At 30.4% G+C, this 23,739-nt stretch overlaps 3 protein-coding genes and 1 long non-coding RNA gene across 4 annotated transcripts; all 4 read left to right on the plus strand.

The window, feature by feature from the left end:
- The first annotated feature begins 8,530 nt into the window (after positions 1 to 8,530).
- LOC115712730 (pentatricopeptide repeat-containing protein At3g04130, mitochondrial) lies at positions 8,531 to 10,719 on the plus strand. The gene is made up of 2 exons (XM_030641076.2): positions 8,531 to 10,130; positions 10,473 to 10,719. The coding sequence occupies exon 1, from the start codon at positions 8,626 to 8,628 to the stop codon at positions 10,096 to 10,098; it is 1,473 nt and encodes a 490-aa protein (XP_030496936.2). The 5' UTR covers positions 8,531 to 8,625; the 3' UTR covers positions 10,099 to 10,130; positions 10,473 to 10,719.
- Positions 10,720 to 12,647: 1,928 nt separating this feature from the next.
- LOC115712729 (uncharacterized) lies at positions 12,648 to 16,432 on the plus strand. Its single transcript, XM_030641074.2, has 2 exons — positions 12,648 to 13,938; positions 14,892 to 16,432. The coding sequence occupies exons 1-2, from the start codon at positions 13,228 to 13,230 to the stop codon at positions 16,197 to 16,199; spliced, it is 2,019 nt and encodes a 672-aa protein (XP_030496934.2). The 5' UTR covers positions 12,648 to 13,227; the 3' UTR covers positions 16,200 to 16,432.
- Positions 16,433 to 16,823: 391 nt separating this feature from the next.
- LOC115712731 (lysine histidine transporter 2) lies at positions 16,824 to 19,902 on the plus strand. The gene is made up of 7 exons (XM_030641077.2): positions 16,824 to 17,077; positions 17,160 to 17,543; positions 18,409 to 18,802; positions 19,045 to 19,150; positions 19,280 to 19,371; positions 19,460 to 19,528; positions 19,635 to 19,902. Exons 1-7 carry the CDS (start codon positions 16,878 to 16,880, stop codon positions 19,731 to 19,733), a joined length of 1,344 nt encoding a protein of 447 aa, XP_030496937.2. The 5' UTR covers positions 16,824 to 16,877; the 3' UTR covers positions 19,734 to 19,902.
- Positions 19,903 to 20,315: 413 nt separating this feature from the next.
- LOC133036640 (uncharacterized) lies at positions 20,316 to 22,570 on the plus strand. Its single transcript, XR_009687216.1, has 4 exons — positions 20,316 to 20,340; positions 20,570 to 20,886; positions 22,139 to 22,207; positions 22,293 to 22,570. It is a non-coding gene; the product is annotated as an uncharacterized LOC133036640 (long non-coding RNA).
- The last annotated feature ends 1,169 nt before the right edge of the window (positions 22,571 to 23,739 follow it).

Raw genomic sequence — 23,739 nt, forward strand, 5'->3', positions numbered from 1 at the left:
CGTAATAAAATATTGATTTACGTGAATCAATACAACCAGTGAAGTACATTAGAATCTAATTGGTTAACTTCAATTCTTTATCATTCTATAATTTAATTTATGTCTCAAATTAATATTGTAGTTGAACTCTTATTGTACAAAATGTAATCACTAGAAAACATTGATCTTACTGTTCTAATAAGTCATCTTAAGGATGGACCAACAAACTCTTAAAAGAGCAAATGGTTCAATAACATGTTATTTTAGAAATTGTAAGCAATTACTAAATAACATAACTTATTAGAATTTTACCAATGACTTGTATATTATTAATGATTAGTTATGAATTCTCAATAACCATTAATCTTAAGGGTTGTTGTGAATCATAATTAATCTAACACTTGATGTGGAAGTTTGAGAAAATATGAATGATCTTTCTCAGAAACTAGGTTCCTAGATTGATCACTCCCACTGATCAAGTCAATTCTTAATTCCACAATTCTAGTGTTGTGAGATGGATAATAAAATATGTAACCCTTAAACCTTATAGCTTTTCAAATGAAATATGCTCATTTATTGTTTAGGGCCCAAATATTTTCTTTGACAATTGTACTCTAACTATATATGGGTATTTATAAAATGTGTACATGTCATCAAGTCGGTTTTCAACCTTATCACAACTCAAAATATGTTTGAGAAACAACTTTGGTTAGAATACGTTTCGATATGTACACTCCATTGTTGAGTATCAATAGACAAAGATTTAGGAAAGATTGGAGTTTACTATGTAGGCTCCACCCCATGTCCAAAAAATGCTTAGTTTCTTAAATCTGTTACACACTATAATTTGGGTGTACCAAGCATATGTATCGGGCAATGAACCCATGCTTTTAAAGAAACTTTACAAATAGACTGGGAGTTTATCCATACTCACGAATTTTAATGTAGTATTTTCCATTTTATATTTGATCTCACTATCTTAATATGCAAAATGCACCATTTCTCTACTTAAGATTTAAATGTCTTTGAAACATATAAATCTATACTTTTGTAGAAAAATTATTTATGTGAGTAATCGTTAAAAAGGAGATGCAAAATTTGAGTCCATGTCTTCAAAATTAGTTGACTTGTATGATTTCTGATACGATAGAATTCTAGTATGCACCGATTTTGACTTGTTGGAATACGTATTCTTAATGAAATTCACACAAGTTCTAAATAAAGTTAGTAAAATCAAGTGTAATGAATATCTCCACCATTTACTAACATTTATTCTATTTGTGGAGATATGTTCCATAATCTTTGGGTCTATAATGTAGAAGAATTCTTATTAATAACACATTTCTTATTGTCAGATTGAACTTGCATATCTTTATGAGTGACATCATTTGTAGTAAAGACCTCTAAATGTGTCTAAATCAAGTTTCAATAGAATCTTGGAACATAAAGATCTTTGCCAATTTTAAAACAAAGCCACTACTATATTGCTTGTTCCTTAAACTTCTAAATGTGAGAACTTATCTTGTCTGTGGATAAGATTTGCTCACAGTTACTAGATTTGCTCACAGTTACTGACTTTCTTAGGTTTATTTGTAAACCTTGCAAGAAATTATGAATGTGGAATAACAATCTAAAATAATCCACTATGTGTTAATAATCACATTAACTATATTAGAATGAATTCATACACAATAAATTAAAATTTATTGGTGATAATAAAGTGTGATTTATTTTTCTTAATTATACAGTAAAAACTGTATATTCTAAATGAAGTTATCAGAATAAATTTTAAAAATTTCTACTGGTATGGAAGAAATTTATGAATAGTGATGTAATAAAATTACATATATAGTTTTGAGGTTTAAATGAATCATGTTTTTACCAATGAATAAGCATGCTTAAATATGAAATCTTATTAAACAAAAATTGCCTGTGGGCTAAATTTTTAATTTAATAAGATTAAATTTAGATGTAGATTATGATAGATTTACACAATTTATGAAAAAACTTAAAGTTTAATAATTTTATCTCAATGAAAGGTATGGAACACTTATAAATGTTTCAAAATTTTATACTTTATGATAAAATTATTAAATTAAATCTACATAATTCCCTGTGGGATAAATTAAGAGAATTTAATTTAATATATTAATTATGTAAATATAATAAAATCCCTGTAAGGTAAGATTATTATGTTCACATAATTTATGTGCATTATGTGATCTTGATCCACTTAATATATATAATTTTATATAATTAAGGATGCTGTGGCTACTCCCTAATTATTTAAAATTATGTGGTTCACTAGACACCAAAGTATAAACTGAAGATTAAAATTTTACTAAATCCAAAATTGCCTGTGGGCTAAATTTTAAATTTAATAAAATTAGATGAACTTTATGATAGATTTAATTAAACAATTAGTTTAGGAAAATGAAGGTTTATTATCTATCTTTAATTAAATTTGTGATAAAACTATTAAATTAAATCCCCATAACTCCCTGTGGGGTAAATTAAGAGAACTTAATTTAACATATTATCCTAATTAATTATACAAATATAATAAAATCCCAGTGGGGTAAAATTATTATACCTATATAATTAATTACAAGTTATGTCCATTAAGGTGAATTTTAATTAATATATAATTTTATACAAATAAGGATGCTGTGGCTACTCCCTAATTATATAAAATTATATTTTCACTTTGACATTAGGTATTGGGCTCTACCTAAAAGTAATTTCGTTATTAACATAGTAGACAATCACTGAGATTAATGCTCCTAGTGTGGTCGTCCGAAGATCATTAAAAACCATTCTAGATATGAGCATTTGTCCCAAATTCATGTTTTCTTATGTCAAACCACAAAATTACTTACATTTTATTCATATTTTATTCATTTTAGGAAGTTTTATGAATATTTTATGAATAATTTTATGAAGTTTTATGAAACTTAATGTGCTATATAAAATATTCAACCTATCTTAATGTTTGAATATTTCTAAATATATCTAGCACTATAAAAGGAATTTATGTATAGCATTTAAATCATACAAATCAAAATTAATTGTATTAAAAATAAATTTTCCAAATAAATACAAATTAAAACAATTATTGTATGATAATAAATTAAATGCTTAATTCCATGATATGTAATTAATTATGCATTTATAACTATATAATATCTTAAATATTTGTACTAATAATTAGTTTGTATAAATAAGGTAAATATACAAATTAGTACAATTAATTATATGAAATAAATTAAATGCAAAATTAAAGAATATACTTGATGGCAGATTATCAATTAATTTAATCAATAAATTACTTAATTGGTAAATAAATATAATAATTGCGCACTTAATTGTAGAATAATTAAATATTTACATTCTTAAAATATCACAATTATTGTAATTACATGTAAAAAAAATAAAGCATGTAATTAATTTACCAAATTAAAAATTTTCCATAATAATTTATTACTAAATAACATATAATATATGAAGATATATGTTAAATAAGTATGGAAAGTTTAAATAAATGTAATTTAATTGACTAAATAAACAAAAATAAGGAAATAAATTAAAATTCCAAAAATAAATCAAAATAATAAAAAAATTTGGAATTTTCTTAAATTTTTCTTAATTTTTCTTTTTTTTTTTTAGAAAAAACTGCCCTGAAAAACAACACCGACGACTAAAATTCATGAAATTAATTCAAAAATGATCTAAATGAATAAATTAAGAGATCCATATTGATTTCAAGCATCAAAAAATACGTAAAATGTAGACTTTAATTTGATAAATATTCTTTCGGGTCCGATCGTGTTCTTAAGAGAATTTTTCAGTTTTCAGATGGTTTTCAAATCCTTTTCATTCATAAAATCGATCTAAAATATTATATGAATATAGTAATAAGTAGAGGATTTGAAATAAATACCAAAAAATGAAAACGAAAAAAATTACAGACCGAAAAATAAAACCTTCATGTATATATATACTCATATACAATGTATATACTGCATAAAATCATCATTAATGTATGGAAGATAATATTACATATAATTTTATGCAATAAAAAATATGAAAGCATTGAGTATTATATATAAACATATATACATGAAAAATTATATGTATATACATATATGAATATAAATATGAATGTGTGTATACATATGAACATATAAATTATGAAATATGAATATAAAAGTGTATATATATAAATATGAATATATATACGTAAATGAAAAGAAAATGTATATATATATATAAAATATATATATATATAAACAAAAACCAATACTGTATACATATATATACATATATACTTGCATATACATATTAAACCATATAAATATCATACAAATATATAATAGAATATGATAATTAATTATATGGAAAGAAATCAATGAATAAATGAATAATAATATGAAAGTATACTTAGAAATATATATATTATACGGTATAAATGAATGTATATAATATATATATGAACGTAAATATGAAGATGAATATATATATATATGTATATATAAAAAATAAATTGAGTATGAATATATATATAATCGGGATTATATAATATAAAAGTATATATAAAATATATATAATTTATATTATAAATGAAGAACCCCGTAAAGGTATATATATAAATAAACTCAAAAAAAAAAAAATCAAGGCAGAGATATATAATCCGCTCTGATACCAACTGTTAGAAATTTATTATGTATAAACTGGAATATATATGTTTATGTATAAAATGCGGAATTAAATCAAACATATATACACTATGAATAAGGATCGAAATACCTCCAGCCATTGATTCTTGAGCTTCAAACCCACATAAGCTTTGATCTGCAAGGAAAACTGGTTGATGTGGGTAATCGGGCTTCCTCGCTCCCTCAACTCTCTTTAGATGGATTTTGCTGTTATGAACAGAATGAGTGAGGAGCTCGGGGACCGAGACCCTATATTTATAGGTAAGATACTCCATCAGTATCTGTGCCACATTAATTGTCAGAATATTTTGACAATTAATTCAGGAAATCAAATCAGGTAATGAATATAGAAATCTGACCATATATAGAATATTATGTAATTGATTTTGTCCGGATCCAATGAATATAAAATATTCATTTATCACAAAATCAATTATTTATTTATTTCCTTAAATAGAAATTTATTTCTTTAAATAGAAATATATTTCCTTAAATAAAAATATTCTTATAAAGTATTGATTTTCTCATTGTTCATGTTTAGATCAAATAAACTCATACCAGTAGATGCTGATGTTGGAGACTCAAAATTGTGAGACAATGATTTGGATGAAGTAAAAATAGGATCTTCGTGTTGGAAACTACGTGGTGCATTGATGTTGTCATCATTTGAAAACTTTTGAATACCTTTGAGGATGTGTCACACATGATCAAGTTTAAAGTCTTTGTCGTATTTTTTTCTTAGGCTAATAACATCTTCGCTTGAATTAGCTGTTAAAATATAAATTAAGTAATAGCGTCAATAAAAATTGAAAATAAAATAGTAATAATAAATAAACTATAATGACAAACACTTACAATTTCTTTTGGTGAAGTACCACTTGGATTTTTATTTTTAATTTGGTTTATACATCCCCTTAATGTGAAATTGGACTGTTAATAGTAGCATTCGAGTTTGTAAAGATCTTACTGGTTGATGTTTATTACTAAATTTTCCATCCTTGTGGTGCTCTGATTCAACTCTTTCCCAATGAATACATCAAAGTAGGAGAATCTACAACTTTAGAAAGCTTAAAGCGATTTTGTTGTCCTATTGTTGAGGTGTTTGGAGCCCACTATCACCGATTACCCAACACTCATGATGTTGCAAGACTATTCTACATTGGTGAACGTCGAGGTTTTCCAGGATGTTCAAAAGTTTAGATTGTATGCATTGGAAATGGAAAAAATTTCCAACTGTTTAGGGAGGACAATATGTCGGTCGTAGTGGATCCTCGACTATTATTCTTGAAACAGTAGCTGAATATGATCTCTAGATATGACATGTATATTTTAGTTTACCAAAATCTAATAATGACATTAATTTGTAAGAGGCATTCTATCTTTTTGCTAATCTTGCTCAATGTATTGTTCTACTCGCTAATTATGTTATTAAAAGAAAAGAGTACAATATGGGTTATTATTTAGTGAATGGTATATATCCAAAATGGTCTACTCTTGTTCAAACTATTCATGATCCATGTGGTAAAAAAAATTATTTGCAATGATACAAGAAACATGTAGAAAAAATATTGAATGTGCATTTGGAGTATTGCAGTTTAGATTTGTAATTATTGTTGGACTGACACGTCTTTAGAATGAAAATGTAATGTCCCTGTTTCAAACCTTTATTGGGTCCTTACACCCATAGAATAATGGCTCTTATACACGAGTACGTTATTCTGGCTACTTCCTGGACCGATAACTGACCCTACGAATCATCACGAGTGTTTCTAGTGTGCTTTGTCCTCACTCGCACGCTTCCTGGGAAAACTTCCCAGGAGGTCACCCATCCTAAAATTGCCCCAAGCCAAGTACGCTTAACTATGGAGTTCTTTCGTGATGGGCTCCTGAAAAATAATATGAACCTTGTTGATATAGGTAGTACCAATCAATGCATTTAAGCCGTCTTCAACTATGTAGTCCCATACCTACACAGTCTCAGAATCATCTCACTTGACCTTCCCCAGGCGATGTGGGATTGTACAACTTACCTGATATTTCCCCTTACGGATCACAGGACTACTGACTGTCAGAACACCCCCCTTACGGGGTCCGACGTCCTCATCGACCACACTTCCGGCTGGGTCAAGGCTCTGATACCATTTGTAACGTCCCCGCTTCAAGCCTCCATTAGGTCCTTACACCCACGGAATAGTTGCTCTTAAAAACGAGTACGTCATTCTGGCTACTTCCTAGACTGATAACTGACCTTGCAATTCAACACGAGTATTTCTAGCGTGCTTTCTCCTCACTCGCACGCTTCCTGGAAAAACTTCCCAGGAGGTCACCCATCCTGAAATTGCCCCAAGCCAAGCACGCTTAACTGTGGAGTTCTTTCGTGATGGGCTCCTGAAAAACAAGATGCACCTTGTTGATATAGGTAGTACCAATCAATCCATTTAAGTTCTCTTCAACTATGTAGTCCCATACCTACACAGTCTCAGAATCATCTCACTTGACCTTCCCCAGGCAATGTGGGATTGTACAGATTACCCGGTATTTTTCCTTACGAATCACGGGACTACTGACTGTCACAAAAAATATTTTACATGATATAATGACTTCATGTATTATTATGCATAATATAATAATAGAAGACGAACATGATCTAAATGCATCAATTGAAGAGCGAGTCGAAGTGCCAAGTTCAGAAGTTGAGATAGTAGAAGATGATTATGTTTGGTTTTAAAATTTTGTTGCTAGACATAGAAAAATTAAGGATAAAGAAGCTCACACTTAAATTTCGAAATGCATTAGTCAAATACTTGTAAGACGAATATGACAAATCACAAAATTAGTATATTATAATTAATATTTTCAAGTGTATTTTAGGTTTAGTTTGATTTAATGTAATTTCTTTCATTATGAATGTAATATTTTTTCTCTAGTAATGTAATATTTATGTTATTGTAATATATTATTTTAACTTATGGAGTTTTACCGATTTTACAGTATTATTATCTTTAAATTAATTAATAAATTTATTTAAATTATTATTTAGATATAACAATTGTGGTAATTTTAGTAAATTAATATAATATTATTTTTATAAGTATTTTTTTAGTGTTGTAGTTGGAATAGAAATAATTTTGGGGTATATTAAAAAATACCTCTTTTATTTATCAATTAACCAAATTTATTTCTAATTTATATTTAATTGAAACATACATCTTTTTATATGTACTATACTCAAAATATATTGACATAAGGGACTCACATGGAGGGTACATTGAAGTGACATGAGTAAAATTGGTAAAGTATTTAAAAAAAAAAAGTAAAAATGATAGACTTTAAAAAAAAAAAAAATAAAAGAGGATAATATAAAAAGGGTATAAAATCTAATTTCTTTAATAATTTTTGACACTAAATTTATTTAATGATTTTTTTTTTTTTTGAAAGGAAATTTATTTAATGATAGTGCCACACCAAATATAATGTCATGATCAAATATCAATTTATAATCCCATTTATGAGATAATTACATAAGGCACTATTTTTTGTAAAAAAAATTATACATTTACGTTTAATTTTTTTTTTTTACATTTTACAGTTTTCTATAGAAATAACACGAAAACTACATAAAAGTAACATGAAAATAACATCTAAATAACAATAAAAAAAATAACATACAGAACAAAAAATCAACAACAAATTAACAAGAGTACAACATAAAAAGACCGTATTTTTTATAAATGAAATTAAAAAAATTGTAAAATTTCGTAAAACTATATTTTTGTTATTTTTGTATATTCTACCTTTCATTCCTCCCAACCAAAAGCCTTATTTTAATTTTTCTATGTTTGAACATACAACAACTATTTATTTTGTATGTTAGTTTCAGATACAAATTTACAATCTGAAAAGAAATTTGAGTTTTAACTGAAGTTTTTTGATGATCTCACGAGCCTTGAGAATCAGAAAAGCTGCCTCCTTTCTTGTTAATTCGTCTAAAGCTGGAGCCTTCATTCATGGCTCATCCGAAAACGAAGACCATACCAAGCTCTCTCAACTTGATACCATTGTTTCTAAAGTACGATTATCCAACTCCAACAGCGTTGATGATATTGTTAAATCTCTTCTAAACGATCAGCAATGTAATAGCTTTAACCTATCTGACAACCTCGTTGATGGGTTGCTTAATCGGTTTAAGGACGATTGGAAATCTGCGTTGGGAGTTTTCAAATGGGCAGAGTCGCGTTTAGATTATGAACACAACCCAGATGGGTACGACTTGATTCTTGACATACTTGGAAAAATGAAGCAAATGGAGACGATGATGATGATTTTGCAGGAAATGGGTACTCGTAATTTGGTCACACTTAACACCGTAGCTAAAGTTATGAGAAGATTTGCTGGTTCTGGGAAGTGGGAAAATGCAGTGAAGGTGTTTGATGAAATGGGTACTTACGGATTGGAGAAGAACACTGAATCCATGAACTTGTTGCTTGATACTCTTTGCAAAGCATGTAAAGTGGAGCAAGCTCGTGGGATTTTTTTGGAGTTGAAACCACATATATTGCCAAATGCTCACTCTTTTAATATACTCATTCATGGTTGGTGCAAAATTCGTAGGGTTGAGGAGGCTTATTGGACAATCCAGGAGATGAAAGGTCATGGCTGCCATCCTTGTGTCATTAGCTACTCAACTATAATCAAGTCTTATTGTGGCCAACAGAAATTTGACAATGCCTATGAAATGCTCGACGAAATGAGAGTTGAAGGGTGTCCACCAAATATTGTTACTTATACTACTGTCATGAGTTCTCTGGCCAAGTCAGAGAAGTTTGATGAAGCTTTACAGATAGCCAAGAGAATGAAATCAGATGGGTGTAAGTTAGATACACTGTTTTATAATTCTATGATCCATATTCTTGGAAGGACTGGCAGAGTAAGAGATGCTGTGCTAGTTTTTGAAACTGAAATGCCTAATACAAGTGTTGAACCTAATACTTCGACCTATAATACAATGATTGCTATGTTTTGTTACCATAATCAAGAACAGAAGGCCTTGAATCTCCTTGCAAAGATGGAAAGTTCTGGGGTTTGTAAGCCTGATGTTCAGACATACTATCCATTGCTTAAATCTTGCTTTAGAAATGGCAAAACAGATGATTGTTTAAAGAAATTGTTGGATGACATGGTGAACAGACATCATCTTAGCTTTGATATGTCAACTTATACACTTTTAGTTCATGGACTCTGTCGAGCAAATAAATGTGAGTGGGCTTACCTCCTCTTTGAGGAGATGATTGGTCAAGGACTGATGCCAAGATATAAGACATGTCGTTTGCTTTTGGAAGAGCTCAAACAGAAGTACATGTATGATGCTGCTGGGAAGATTGAAGACTTCATAAAAAAGATGTAAACATCTAAAAGAAAGGATAACAACATGCAAAGGTTTGTTTTATTGTGATAAGAAAACAGTCTCTTTTATTTTTATTTCTCAATTTTCATGTTTCTGCAAATCACTGATGAAAAATGTTCTGTTATGGCCTTAAGCTTTCTGATGTTGATTAGTTAGTAAATCTGAAATATGACAAATATCTCAATTGTGGTTGACTGAAGAGTACCTTTAGATCTATAGACAAACATGGGAACTGAGATTATTGAGATTATGTCATTATTATTTTTCTGTCTATTCATTAATAGATTCTGAAGCTAGATTCAAGACCTGTTCGAGATAATATGATACTTTTATATGCACATTTCTGATGCAGAGTCACATGTTTGTGTCTACAGTTCATTTGTATTATCAAGAAAACTACTCAGATTATGAGAATCATTCTCGTGATCCAATAGTAAGTGAGGACAGATTAGGTAAGACCAAAAAACTAGTCCAAGAACAAGATCCACTTGGTCTCCTAATATCTTACCTTTCCATGAACCATGCCATGTGCTAGATGGTCCACTTTTATGATTTGTTAAATCATTGTTAAAGATTTTATGACTTCTGTAATAATATCTCTTTGAAGACCATTGCTTCCCATTATGTAGAGCCCAAGTCTTCTTCTCATATATTAATCCCTAATGAAGCTTTGAATGGTTTAAAGACACTTTATGTGGAGTTATATACAGTTACTAGCAAAAGTTTGGTGCTTTTTTTACACTTGAAAAACCCACTGATTTATTTATCATTGGATTTGTAACACACACTAGTATATATAAATATATATTTATTGGGGTGCCATATGTATTTAGTGTACATCTTAAATAATGATGGAACGTTGAAAACAAGGACTAGTGTACCAATGAAATTTATTTGAGGCTTCAGTCATTAAATAATAGTCACCTTTTTCTTCAGAAGAAAGAAGAAAAGAATGTCATCATTGATGAGATGAAATAAGGGTGTTGTTTGGCCAAAGAAGTAGTCATGTTCTCATTTTGGCAAATTTTGTTTCTTTTAATAATACTCATCTTGGTTTTAACAAAACAATTAGAAAGAATATATTTTTAACAGTCGCTAGTCGGTGCAGTTGAGTAAATGACTCGTATCATTGATTATTTTGACCATGTGGACACAAGTAAAGATGACAAAAAAAAAATTGAAAATTGAAAATATATCTACTAAATTCGAGTGTAATGAAATATTTTTACCAAAGGAATAAAATTATTAATTAAATTTTTTATTTTGTTAAATGATAAAATAGACCTTATATTTTTTAAAATGGTAAAAATAAGACCCTGAATTTAATTTTCAACAATTTTGATTTTTAATGTAACCAACTTTAAGACAGTTTTTAACACGAACATATACACAAAATATAACCAGTTATGTCATAACATCTTTAAATTAAATTATTATTAAATTTTATTTTGATAAAATATCAGTTCATGGTCCTATTTTTATAATTTTAAAAAATACAGGATTTATTTTGTTATTTAACAAAATAGAAAGTCCAATTAATAATTTTTGCAAAACACATAATCTAAAATGGTATTTACCTTATTAAAACTAGAATATTTAAATTAGTATTAAATCAAATTATAATATTACATATTTCCTTATATCGAATTCCTTGAATGCCGGCCATTTCTTGTAAGTGAAAGTATACAGAATGTTGCAGTAAGGACCACATAATTCATAGGCTGCTACATGGTTGGGATCCAAGAACAACACATAATAATTTGTGCTCATCAAAACTTTGAACTTTTTCTTACTTTTTATGAGAAAGGACAATGTTCTATATAGTATAAGATCTTTAAAGCATGAAAAGGTGACTTTTTTCTTTTTTTTCTTCACATGATAATATGTGGGGCATATATTTGTAGCTAAATTAGGATTTTCCCCTTCTATAATAAATAAATCACGAAGCTTTTATTGTTTTTTTTTGCCCATAAGTGATAATCAATGGCTTTGTTAATTGTAATAAAATGAGAAGAAGGGTCTCATCTTGTTGTGTCCCATACTAGCCAAACTTCCTATTTAGTACTTACCCACCAAATTAATAGAAAAGCTTAATGAAAATAAAAACTCATTTAATTGATTAGTGGGTCTCATCCCATCAAAGGTCGTTTTTTTTGGCTAAGTATTGACTTCACAACATGGCCAGCCTGTGGTATGGTCTATTGAAAAAGCAAACATTGAAGTTAGGGTACCTTTGGTGCTATAGGTGTTTTTAGAAACAAGCTCCATTGATAAACAGATAGTTGGCTTCAGAGTTTTTGGCTTTTGCACTATATTCATTAATGGATGAAAAAGTTTGGTTCTTTACTTTTTTTTTTTTTGGTCTCTCTCTTCTTGGAATATGAGAAAGTGCATAATAATGACAAACAGAATAGAAAAGGCACAAACTAAATCACACCAAAAAAAGAAAGAAACTTTATACTAAAATGACCCCAGAAAATTAAACTTTTTTTAAAATGTCTTTTTTTTTTTCAGTATATAAATAACTAATGTTCATTAAGATTTGGTGAAAAAGCAGAGAACTTTACTCTTTAATTTTGAGTTAAATCTTCTAGTTTGCTCCGTCTCTCTCAATCCACACCACCACGTATTGGTTATAATCCTCAATCAAATTTCTCTCTCTCTGTCCACTGGGTTTTCACGGATCAAAAGATTCTCAAATTATCTTTCTCTTTCTAATGTTTTTGGCATTTGTTTCTTAACTTTTTCTCCACCATATATATATATATATAGCAATATATAATTATGTATATTATCTTCCAAAAATCTTCCATTCCACTCCAAAAAGCCTCGTCCTTTTCTTCACTATAGATCATACATTCTATTCTATTTGTAACTTTCTTTATTTCTTTCTTCTACAAAACAAACCCATCTTTCCCTCCTTTCTCTCTATCTATAATTGAGCTTCATATATGACTCTCTCTCCTCCCTCCAAACTCCTTATCTCTTCATCTCAACATGGTCTCTAATGGGTCTTCTTTAACTTTTCCTACAATCATCAAAAGCCTCAGCTTTATGCCTTGATTCCCATATTCTTCATTAATATATTTTCTCTCTTTATTTTCCCGGGAAAGTTTTTCAAGGAGAAATATGCCACCTGATAACTTTCCTCTGAGATGGGAGAGCACCAGAGACCAGTGGTGGTACGCTTCACCAATTGATTGGGCTGCAGCCAATGGTTTATATGATCTGGTTAGAGAGCTTCTCCATTTAGACACAAACCTTCTCATTAAGCTCACCTCTCTTCGCCGTATTAGGCGTCTTGAAACGGTTTGGGATGATGAATCTCAGTTCGATGATGTAGCCAAATGTCGGTGTCAAGTGGCCAAGAAACTCCTCTTGGCATGTGAAGTAAAGGGTGGTCATCATAACACTCTCATAAGGGCTGGCTATGGTGGATGGCTACTCTACACAGCAGCCTCAGCTGGTGATGTGGGGTTCGTTAAAGTGTTGTTAGAGAGAGACCCTCTTCTTGTTTATGGAGAAGGAGAGTATGGTGTTACTGATTTGCTTTATGCTGCAGCTAGGAGTAAGAATTCTAACGTTTTCAAGTTGCTTCTGGATTTTGCTATGTCTCCAAGGTGTTCCCTAAAAAGTGGAGGAGAGTTGGAAGAGCAATTGGGCTGTGTAAGTGCTGAGTTTAAGTGGGAAATGAAGAACAGGGCTGTTCATGCTTTGGCTAGAGGAGGAAATTTGGAGATGTTGAGAGAGATTCTTGGTGATGGTTCTGATGTTTTGACTTTCAGGGATGCTCAGGGTTATACCATCTTGCATTCTGCTTCTGGCAGAGGACAGATTGAGGTGAGGACTGAGATTCTTAGCTTAATACTTTTAATATATGTCAATTCATTAACTGGGCATTGTATTAAGAATGTTCTTATGTAGTGATGTTAATTTCTATATGCTTAGTATATTATTAGAGAAATTGAGGAAGATGGACTATTTTTTAATACCATTTTGACTTCTGAGACTTTTTTGCAAAATGTCTGTAAATAGTGTGGCGTGTTTAGATAGGTGTTGAGTGTGAGTGTCTAGAAAGTCATTTTACAAAGAATTATGAAAGAGAAATTATTGTGCAAAATGATTATAATGGAAAGACTATCTTACTGTCTGTTCTAATAGAATGTCCTTATGGGGTTGTTGCATTATTTTTAGGCTAATTAGGATTTTTTTTTCCGAACTTTGACATGTACCAAATCATTTCCCTTGAATTTTTTTAGCTGTTAAAAATTCCCCCTGAATTATTGAAATCGTTAAATTTAAGGACTTTTGTCTAATTTTAGTAAAAAAATTCTAACATGCATGAAAGTTCAGAGGGCATCATGATTTAATACATATCAAAATTTAAAGGGCATGATTTAGTAGATATCAAAATTTGGGGAGCATGTTTAGTACATAAACAATTACTGTAATAGTAAAATTGAATGAAATTAGACAAAAATCCTTAAATCTAACAATCTTAATAGTTCAAAAAGAATTTTTAACGGCCAAAAAAATTTAGGAGGTATCAAAGTTCGGGAAAAAAAAATCCTAATTAACTTTATTTTTAACATCATGGTGACAGTCTTATTTGGTCATTAGAATATTTAGTCATTAAACAGATTAAGAAAAGTCTATTACTAGAGATATTCTGAAAGAAACTTGGGCTAATCTATGCAGTTTCTCAATTTCTTAATCATTGGAAATCTGATAACAATAAACAGAAATCTATAAATATACCCTTAAAATTTACTTTGTGGCATTTATCAATGCAGGTTGTAAAGGATCTTGTAGAATCCTTTGATATGATCACCACTAGAGATGAGCAAGGGAACACAGCTTTACATGTGGCTGCTTACAGGGGATACTTAGCCGTGGTTGAGGTCTTAATTCTTGCATCTCCTTCCTTAACCACTTTGCCAAACCACTATGGAGATACTTTGTTGCATATGGCAGTGTCTGGTTTTCGAGCACCTGGATTTCGAAGAATTGACAGGCAATTTGAGCTGATGCAAAAGCTGTTGTGTGGTGACATTGTGAATGTAGAAGACATTATCAATGTGAGGAACAACGATGGAAGAACAGCTCTTCACATGGCTGTAAATGAGAACATTCAGAGTAATTTGGTAGAGCTTCTAATGACTGTTCCATCGATTAATCTAAACACCCGAGATGGTGATGGAATGACTCCTTTAGATCTTCTCAAGCAAAGGCCACAGTCAGTATCTTCTGCAATTTTGATCAAACAGTTAATATCAGCTGGAGGAATGTCCAATTGTCAAGACCATAAAGCAAGAAATGCCCTTGTTTCACATTTGAAAATGCATGGTATTGGTACTAGTCCAGGAACTTCTTTCAGAATCCCTGATGCTGAGATATTCTTATACACCGGGATTGAGAATGCTTATTCTGATTCTTGTTGGGATCAAACAAATGGGCAATTCAACACACATTCAGGTGAACTTATCAGTAGGCAGTTTGACTTGGCTAACTCATTGAACAACAACAAAAACAATAAGAAGAAGTCTGCTCCTTCTCTAAGCTCTGCTGCAGCGCGTCTGAAGTTTCTTCTCAGATGGCGTAAAAGGAAGGACAAAAGCTGCTCTGATGGAATAGAATTCAATGAAGATGTAGAGTCTCTTGATTCTTTAAACAGATGTAGAGGTTTCGAAGACAATCCTATACCTCTAAGGCAAATGTACTCGAAATCTTCCTCTCTTCCTAACAACAATACCACCCACAGAAGAACACTTTCAGTTGAGAGCTTCCCTAGCCCATCTACTAAGATGAAATATGCTGCTGGCCTAATGCATGGTGTGATCAAGACAATGCCATATGTTACTGGCTCGACTCACTCGCCTTCAAGTAGTACTCACTCAGGCTCGCCATTGTATTCGCCTACTTTCATGGATAAACGAAAGTGCCTGAAGAACATGAACTTGAAGCAAAGCTCTTTCAATAAGAAGATGATGAATGAGTACTTGAGTTTTGGAGCACAAGGGGTGGAACCTGTGGAAGATACAATGAGCTGCACAGGACCACCACATGAGAATTATAGACATTTTAATCCTCTAGTTGCTTGATTCAATGGAGTTGGTTGGTGCTCTTTTTTCATCTTATTATATGGTTCATCTTTTAGACATCATTAATTGTTTGGTAAGTTTTGTTTGTAGGTTATTTATACCAATTACCAGGTCTAGTAATGGACCTGCAAATAAAATGTTCTTTGGAAGTAATATGATGGAAAGTTTTCCTGTAAATAATAATATGGATTGATGATCATATGTTTTTTGATATAGTAATCATACTCTATAAATCATGTGCATATATATATATATATATATTCGGTTAAATCGGAGATATTTAGTTATATATAAAGTAAAAATATTTATTTCTATATAGAGTAAAAATATTTAAACTATACTTATAATATTTAATATATTTTTTTAGCGTCCCACACGGAAAAATAAAATAGAGAGGTATGATTTTAATTAAATAATAGGAGAAACCCTGTAATTTGATTTATATTTAGATGAATCTATAATTATTCTGTTGAATTGAATATATATTATTATTATTTTCCTATAAAATAATACATAATACGGCTGACTTAGTTTTGTAGGGAGAGAATAAAGGGGTGTTAGTTTGTAGTTGTTCTACTAAATAGGTAAATAGGTAAAGGTTTAGTTAGAGGTTAATTTTACATAATCATTTATATAGAACGAATAACACAAAAAAAATACTCTAACCACAAAATAACCATGGGAACCCAAGTGGAAGTGGAAGGAGTAGTAAATAACATTGCCGATGATGCTGCCGCAAAGCAAAAAGCAATCGACGATTGGCTTCCCATCACTTCTTCCAGGAAAGCGAAATGGTGGTATTCCGCATTCCATAATGTCACCGCCATGGTCGGGGCAGGTGTTCTAAGCCTTCCCTATGCCATGGCGGAGTTAGGATGGTATGTATAAATAAATAAGTTTTGATTTTAGTGCAATACATTTTATGTTACATTTTATTTAATTTATATTATGTATTATTAGGGGTCCTGGTGTGGCTATCCTAATATTGTCATGGGTGATAACACTGTACACACTATGGCAAATGGTGGAGATGCATGAAATGGTGCCTGGGAAGAGATTTGACCGATACCACGAGCTGGGTCAGCATGCGTTTGGTGAAAAATTAGGGCTTTATATTGTTGTGCCCCAACAGTTAACTGTGGAGGTGGGAGTGAATATTGTTTACATGGTGACAGGTGGAAAATCGTTGAAGAAAGCTATCGATACTATTTGCCCAAATTGCCAACCCATGAGAACCTCTTGGTTCATTCTTATGTTTGGTATTGTTCATTTGTTTCTTTCTCATCTTCCCAATTTCAATTCCATCACTGGTGTTTCCTTGGCTGCAGCTGTAATGTCCTTAAGGTATATACATACATCATACTTTTAATTAATTAACATTTTTAATTAATTGTCATATATAAAAATATATATATATTATTTGTATATATTAATTTTCTGTATATATAATATCAGTTTTTCACTTATATAATCTGTGTTCTTTTGATTAGGATTTTGTTTATCATATCGTATTTGATATATGCATATTACTTTTTAGTAAAAAAAAAAAAGTGTTAATTTTTGTAAAAGTGAAACATTAAGTGTACACTAAAACTATATATACATATTACTTTCGAAAAAAAAAAAACTATATATTTATAGAACTATATTTGACACATCTAATTAAAATTAGTAGTTAGACACAATAAATTGTGTGCAAAATTGATCACATCGGTGAGTTTTTTTTTTTATTTTTTAAACAAAAGTTGATTAATTTATTCAGTAACATTCCGCATCAACAATAGCTAAAAGTTCAGAAGGAGCATAGTTAATTATATTAATTTGTCATATATTTATATAGGGCTAAATTTATAATGGAGTAAGATGTTTTTTAATAAAACTAAAAAAGTATGCTTATATATTTTTTTTTAACAAAATGGGCCAACATATTAATATTTAACATTATATTTTTGAGACAACACACAAGTAAAATCTTTTTTTGAGTTTGGTGGTCTTAGGCCTAATCTATCCAAAATTGGGCATATATATATTTTTGTGATGAGTATTAATTGTCATAAATATAATGTCATGCTTATTTCATATTCATAATCATTAATTATAGTACTATGTATTAATTTTAAGTTACAAAAATTTATACTTGTGATTAAAATTAAGTTTATACTTGTGATTGAAACTAGTTTACATGCATTAATTTGATTATAAATTTCAGTTACTCAACAATTGCATGGTCAAGTTCCTTACACAAAGGAGTGAAACCAGACGTGTCTTACAAGCTAACCGGATCAACTTTAGGCGTTAAAATTCTCAACTTCTTCTCCGCATTGGGAGATGTGGCCTTTGCTTATGCTGGGCACAATGTGGTGCTTGAGATTCAAGCCACAATCCCATCCACACCAGAAAAACCATCTAAGAAACCAATGTGGAGAGGAGTAGTTGTGGCTTACATAGTAGTAGCTCTTTGTTATTTTCCAGTTGCTTTGATAGGTTACTATGTTTTTGGTAACTCGGTAGATGACAATATTCTCATCACTCTTGAAAAGCCTGCTTGGCTTATTGCTGCAGCCAATATGTTTGTCGTCATCCATGTTATTGGAAGCTATCAGGTACCCATTTACATTGAAATAATATCTTTTGTATCTAATTTCTCTAGTATTAATTTTTTAAGCATAGATGATATATCCAATTTAGTAATCACACCAAATATATTATTTATTTAATTATTAAAATTTAATCACACAACCATGAACAATGTGGGATACATCCCATTATATATTATACTTTTTTAATGTTGAATTATGTTAATTAATTGAAATAATACTCTCTTTGTTTCTCATTTTGTCTACAGATATATGCAATGCCAGTTTTCGATATGATTGAAACTGTGTTAGTGAAGAAGATGAACTTCACACCTAGTTTTTGTCTTCGATTTTTCACTCGTACCACTTATGTTTGTAAGTATATTCTATATAGTGTTTTAAATTATTATATGTTTATATATTTCTCTACATATATATATAGAGTAATTAATAACTATCAAACAATATATAATAAACTTAACGTAACTTACTGTTTTTGTTCAGTAATGACCATGGTTGTAGCAATGGCTATTCCTTTCTTTGGTGGTCTCCTTGGTTTCTTTGGTGGATTTGTGTTTGCTCCAACCACATATTTTGTAAGCAAAATAATATTACTATAATTCTTTTTTATCTATTAATTAATATGATTTTTTTTATTAGTAACAATTCTTTCTTTTTATTCAGCTTCCATGTGTTATGTGGCTTTCTATCTACAAGCCTAAAAAATATAGTTTGTCTTGGATTGCAAATTGGGTAAATTATACTTACATACATATCTATCGCTTGTTTTGTTATTTATTTAATTATTTATGTATTTTGATGTGTTGTGTTTATTTTTCTTTTAATTATTTTTTTTCAGTTTTGCATAATATTGGGAGTAACATTGATGGTTGTAGCACCTATTGGAGCTCTTAGGACAATCATCATTTCGGCTAAGAACTACAAATTTTTTGGTTGAACTTATTAGTTATATAGATTGTTTTAGTATGTTAATAGTTTTTGTTTTTTTTTTCTCCCTTTGAAATTTTAGCTTATATTAGATTAGTTTATGTTTTGGTATTTTATTTAATTAGTTTGGACATCAATTAAGTTTTTTTCTGAGTAATAATTTTGGAAGAATTTTTTTCTCTTATTGTTAATTAGTATTGTATGCTAAAACCATATCAAAGTATAACTTAGTAACTAGTAAGTGAGAGACCTATATATTTAAGAACTTTAGATTATATATATTGAGAAAATAAAAATATCAAGGCAAATCGAACAAAGTACCTCTTATTTTAGTATTGTATGCTAAAAAGTAAAAACATGTTAAAATAATTAAATAGAAGTAATTTTTTTTTTTTTTTTGAAAAGAAATAACTTCATTAATTTAAATCATCCCAAATTAAGGATGAAATATCAGCTCAAAGAAATCGCACTGGACTTTGGCTTGTCTTTACAACCTGAACCTTTTTTCATGGAACACTATGGAACATGATAATATTTTCATCACACCCTTGAAAAACCACCTGGCTTATTGCTTCAGCCAATTTATTTGTCGCATCCATGTTATTGGAAGCTATCAGGTACACATTACATAATATAAACCACGTTAATTTAACAGAAAAAAATAACTAAAAAATTAAAATTAGATGATATGTTGATCCAATTTAGTAATCACACCAAATATAGTATTTATTTAATTATTAAAATTTAATTACACACGCATGAACAATGTGGAATACAACCCATTATATATTATACTTTTTTTATATTGAATTATGTCAATTAATTGAAATAATACTCTCTCTACAGATATATGCAATGCCAGTTTTTGATATGATTGAAACTGTGTTAGTGAAGAAGATGAACTTCACACCTACTTTTTGTGTCCGATTTTTCACTCGTGCCACTTATGTTTGTGAGTATATTCTATATAGTGTTTTAAATTATTAAATGTCTATATATTTCTCTACATATATATAGAGTAATTAATAACTATCAAACAATAATAAAATTACTGTTTTTGTTCAGTAATGACCATGGTTGTAGTTGTAGCTATGGCTATTCCTTTCTTTGGTGGTCTCCTTGGTTTCTTAGGTGGATTTGTGTTTGCTCCAACCACATATTTTGTAAGCAAAATAATATTACTATAATTCTTTTTTATTTACTAAATAATATGATTTCTTTCGTTAGTAACAATTGGGAAATTTGAATTTATATCCATCTTTTATACTTAAATTAATTTTTTAAACTTATAATTATAACTATTGAAAAAATATGATCACTTTTCCATAAATCCTAAAATACCCCTCTCATTATTTTCAACCATCTCTCTCTTCCTCCTTTCTCTCTCAAAGCAAACCCAAAACAAAACTAAAGCACCACCCAAATCCAACCGAACCATGGCGTTCCACCCATAACGCCGATCGAGCACCACCCACGGTTAACCACCGCACCCACCCACGCTAGACCGCACCCACCCACCGACGCTAGACCGCACCCACCCACTCTTGACCGCCACCACCCATTCTTGACCGACCGAACCCGTTGTGACCACCACGGAGATCCACGAAGGGATCTCGATCTCCACCGAACCAGGAAAACCATCGGGCCCATCGGACCCACGAACAAATTTGCCCAATCAAGAGCATCGGGCCGTACCATCGGGCCCAACTCTCGGGCATCGGACCCATGAACATATTTTACCCAATTAAAGGCATCGGGCCCTACCATCGGGCCATACCATCGGGCCCGACTATTGGGCCCATCGGACCCACGAACAGATTTTTGCCCAATTAAGGGCATCGGGCCACACCATCGGGCCCGACCATCGGACCCATCGGACCACATGGAATTTTCACCGTTTTGGCACATCATCCACTACCATCGGGCCCAACCATCGGGCCCCATCGGGCCTTCATCTTCTTTGATGAAAATACACTAAATCACACTCTAAAAATCACACAAAAAATCACAGAACCTAAATCTATCAAGAAAAAGTATTTTCACCCTAAATCAACAATTAAAAAATGAAAAATACCATGAAAAATGAAAAATACCGTGGGTGCGGAGTGTGGGTGCGGTCTAGCGTGGGTGAGTGCAGTGGTTAACCGTGGGTGGTGCTCGATCGGCGTTTTGGGTGGAACGCCGGTGGTTCGGTTGGATTTGGGTGGTGCTTTCTTAGTTTGGTTTTGGCTTTGCTTTGAGAGAGAAAGGAGGAAGAGAGAGATGGTTGAGAATAATGAGAGGGGTATTTTAGGGTTTAGTGAAAAGTGATCATATTTTTTTAATAGTTATAATTATTAGTTTAAAAAATTAATTTAGGTATGAAAGATGGATATAAATTCAAATTTCCCTAACAAATTCTTTCTTTTTATTCAGCTTCCATGTGTTATGTGGCTTTCTATCTACAAGCCTAAAAAATATAGTTTGTCTTGGATTGCAAATTGGGTAAATTATACTTACATACATATATTTATTATTTATGTATTTTGATGTGATGTGTTTATTTTTCTTTAATTTTTTTTTTTTCCAGTTTTGCATAATATTGTGAGTAACATTGATGGTTGTAGCACCTATTATTAGGACAATCATCATTTCAGCTAAGAACTACAAATTTTTTGGTTGAACTTATTAATTATATTATAGATTGTTTTAGTGTGTTAATAGTTTTCGTTTTCTTTTTTTTTTTTCCTCCCTTTGAAATTTTAGCTTATATTAGATTAGTTTATGTTTTGGTATTTTATTTAATTAGTTTGGACATCAATTAAGTTTTTTTCTGAGTAATAATTTTGGAAGTATTTTTTTCTCTTATTGTTTAATTAGTATTGTATGCTAAAACCATATCAAAGTAATGTAGTAAGTGAGAGACCTATATAATTTAAGTAATTTGGATTATATATATATATTGAGAAAATAAAAACATTAAGGCAAATGGTACAGAGTACCTCTTATTGATTAATTAATATTGTATGCCAAAAACATATTAAAATAATCAAATAAAAGTAATTTTTTTTAAAATAAATTTTTTAACTTAAATCATCCCAAACTAAGGATAAAATATCAGTTGGCAAAGAAGACGCGCTGAAAGTACAATCAGCTATATGAACAGAGTTACGTGTCAACGCATGCACAATTCTATTCGCGGATCACTTTACAAAGAAAATTGAAACTAAAGAAAGTTCTACTAAGAGTGCCAACCATATGGAGAAATCATAAACTTGTTAGAAATGATATCATTTAGAAGCAATTTAAATTATATATATTGAGAAAATAAAAATAAAAATATCAAGACAACAATTGCATGGTCAAATTTTTTACACAAAGAAGTGAAACCAAATGTGTCTTACAACTGTTAAAATTCTCAACTTTTTCTCTGCATTGGGAAATGTAACATTTACATTCTCATCACCCTTGAAAAATTCGCTTGTCTTATTGCTTCAGCCAATATATTTGTCGTCAGTCATGTTATTAAAAAGAGCATTGCTATTGGGCACCAGTGGTGCCTAGCACCTTCTAAATGTGTCGACTTGCAATTGGCTAGCGATACTCTATAAAAATTATTATATTAAACTATATGGGACCCGATTCTTAATTGCACCAATAGCGATATTGACACGTAGGAGGGTGCTAGGCACCAGTAGTGCCCTTTAGCATTTCTCTATTAAAAACTATTAAGTACTCACTTACACAATACAAACCATGTTAATAAAAAACAATTAAAAAGTTAAAATTATATCTCTCATATAATATTTGTGTAGTACTAATTTGTTAAACATACAAACTATATGTAAATGATTTGTTGATCTAATTTGGTAACTGTTGGGTTTTATGCCTTAAATAAAATTTCAATTCAATGTAATTCAATTTATTCAATATCAATAAAGAAACAGAAGTATTTTTCATTCATTTGTGTATGTTTTGGTTCATATTATCAATTGCTTGTCTATTTGATTTATAAATTCATCTGAAACCCTTTTCAC

The sequence above is a fragment of the Cannabis sativa genome, chromosome 4 (assembly GCF_029168945.1).
Source record: "Cannabis sativa cultivar Pink pepper isolate KNU-18-1 chromosome 4, ASM2916894v1, whole genome shotgun sequence".
Lineage (NCBI taxonomy): Eukaryota > Viridiplantae > Streptophyta > Magnoliopsida > Rosales > Cannabaceae > Cannabis > Cannabis sativa.

Excerpts from the sequence above, each read along its gene's own strand:
- LOC115712730 (XM_030641076.2), top strand. The coding sequence starts at position 8,626 with ATGATCTCACGAGCCTTGAGAATCAGAAAAGCTGCCTCCTTTCTTGTT.
- LOC115712731 (XM_030641077.2), top strand. The coding sequence starts at position 16,878 with ATGGGAACCCAAGTGGAAGTGGAAGGAGTAGTAAATAACATTGCCGAT. Across the intron at positions 17,078-17,159 it reads GCCATGGCGGAGTTAGGATG|GGGTCCTGGTGTGGCTATCC; the intron begins GTATGTATAAAT and ends ATGTATTATTAG. Across the intron at positions 19,529-19,634 it reads TGTCTTGGATTGCAAATTGG|TTTTGCATAATATTGGGAGT; the intron begins GTAAATTATACT and ends ATTTTTTTTCAG.
- LOC115712729 (XM_030641074.2), top strand. The coding sequence starts at position 13,228 with ATGCCACCTGATAACTTTCCTCTGAGATGGGAGAGCACCAGAGACCAG. Across the intron at positions 13,939-14,891 it reads CTGGCAGAGGACAGATTGAG|GTTGTAAAGGATCTTGTAGA; the intron begins GTGAGGACTGAG and ends TTATCAATGCAG.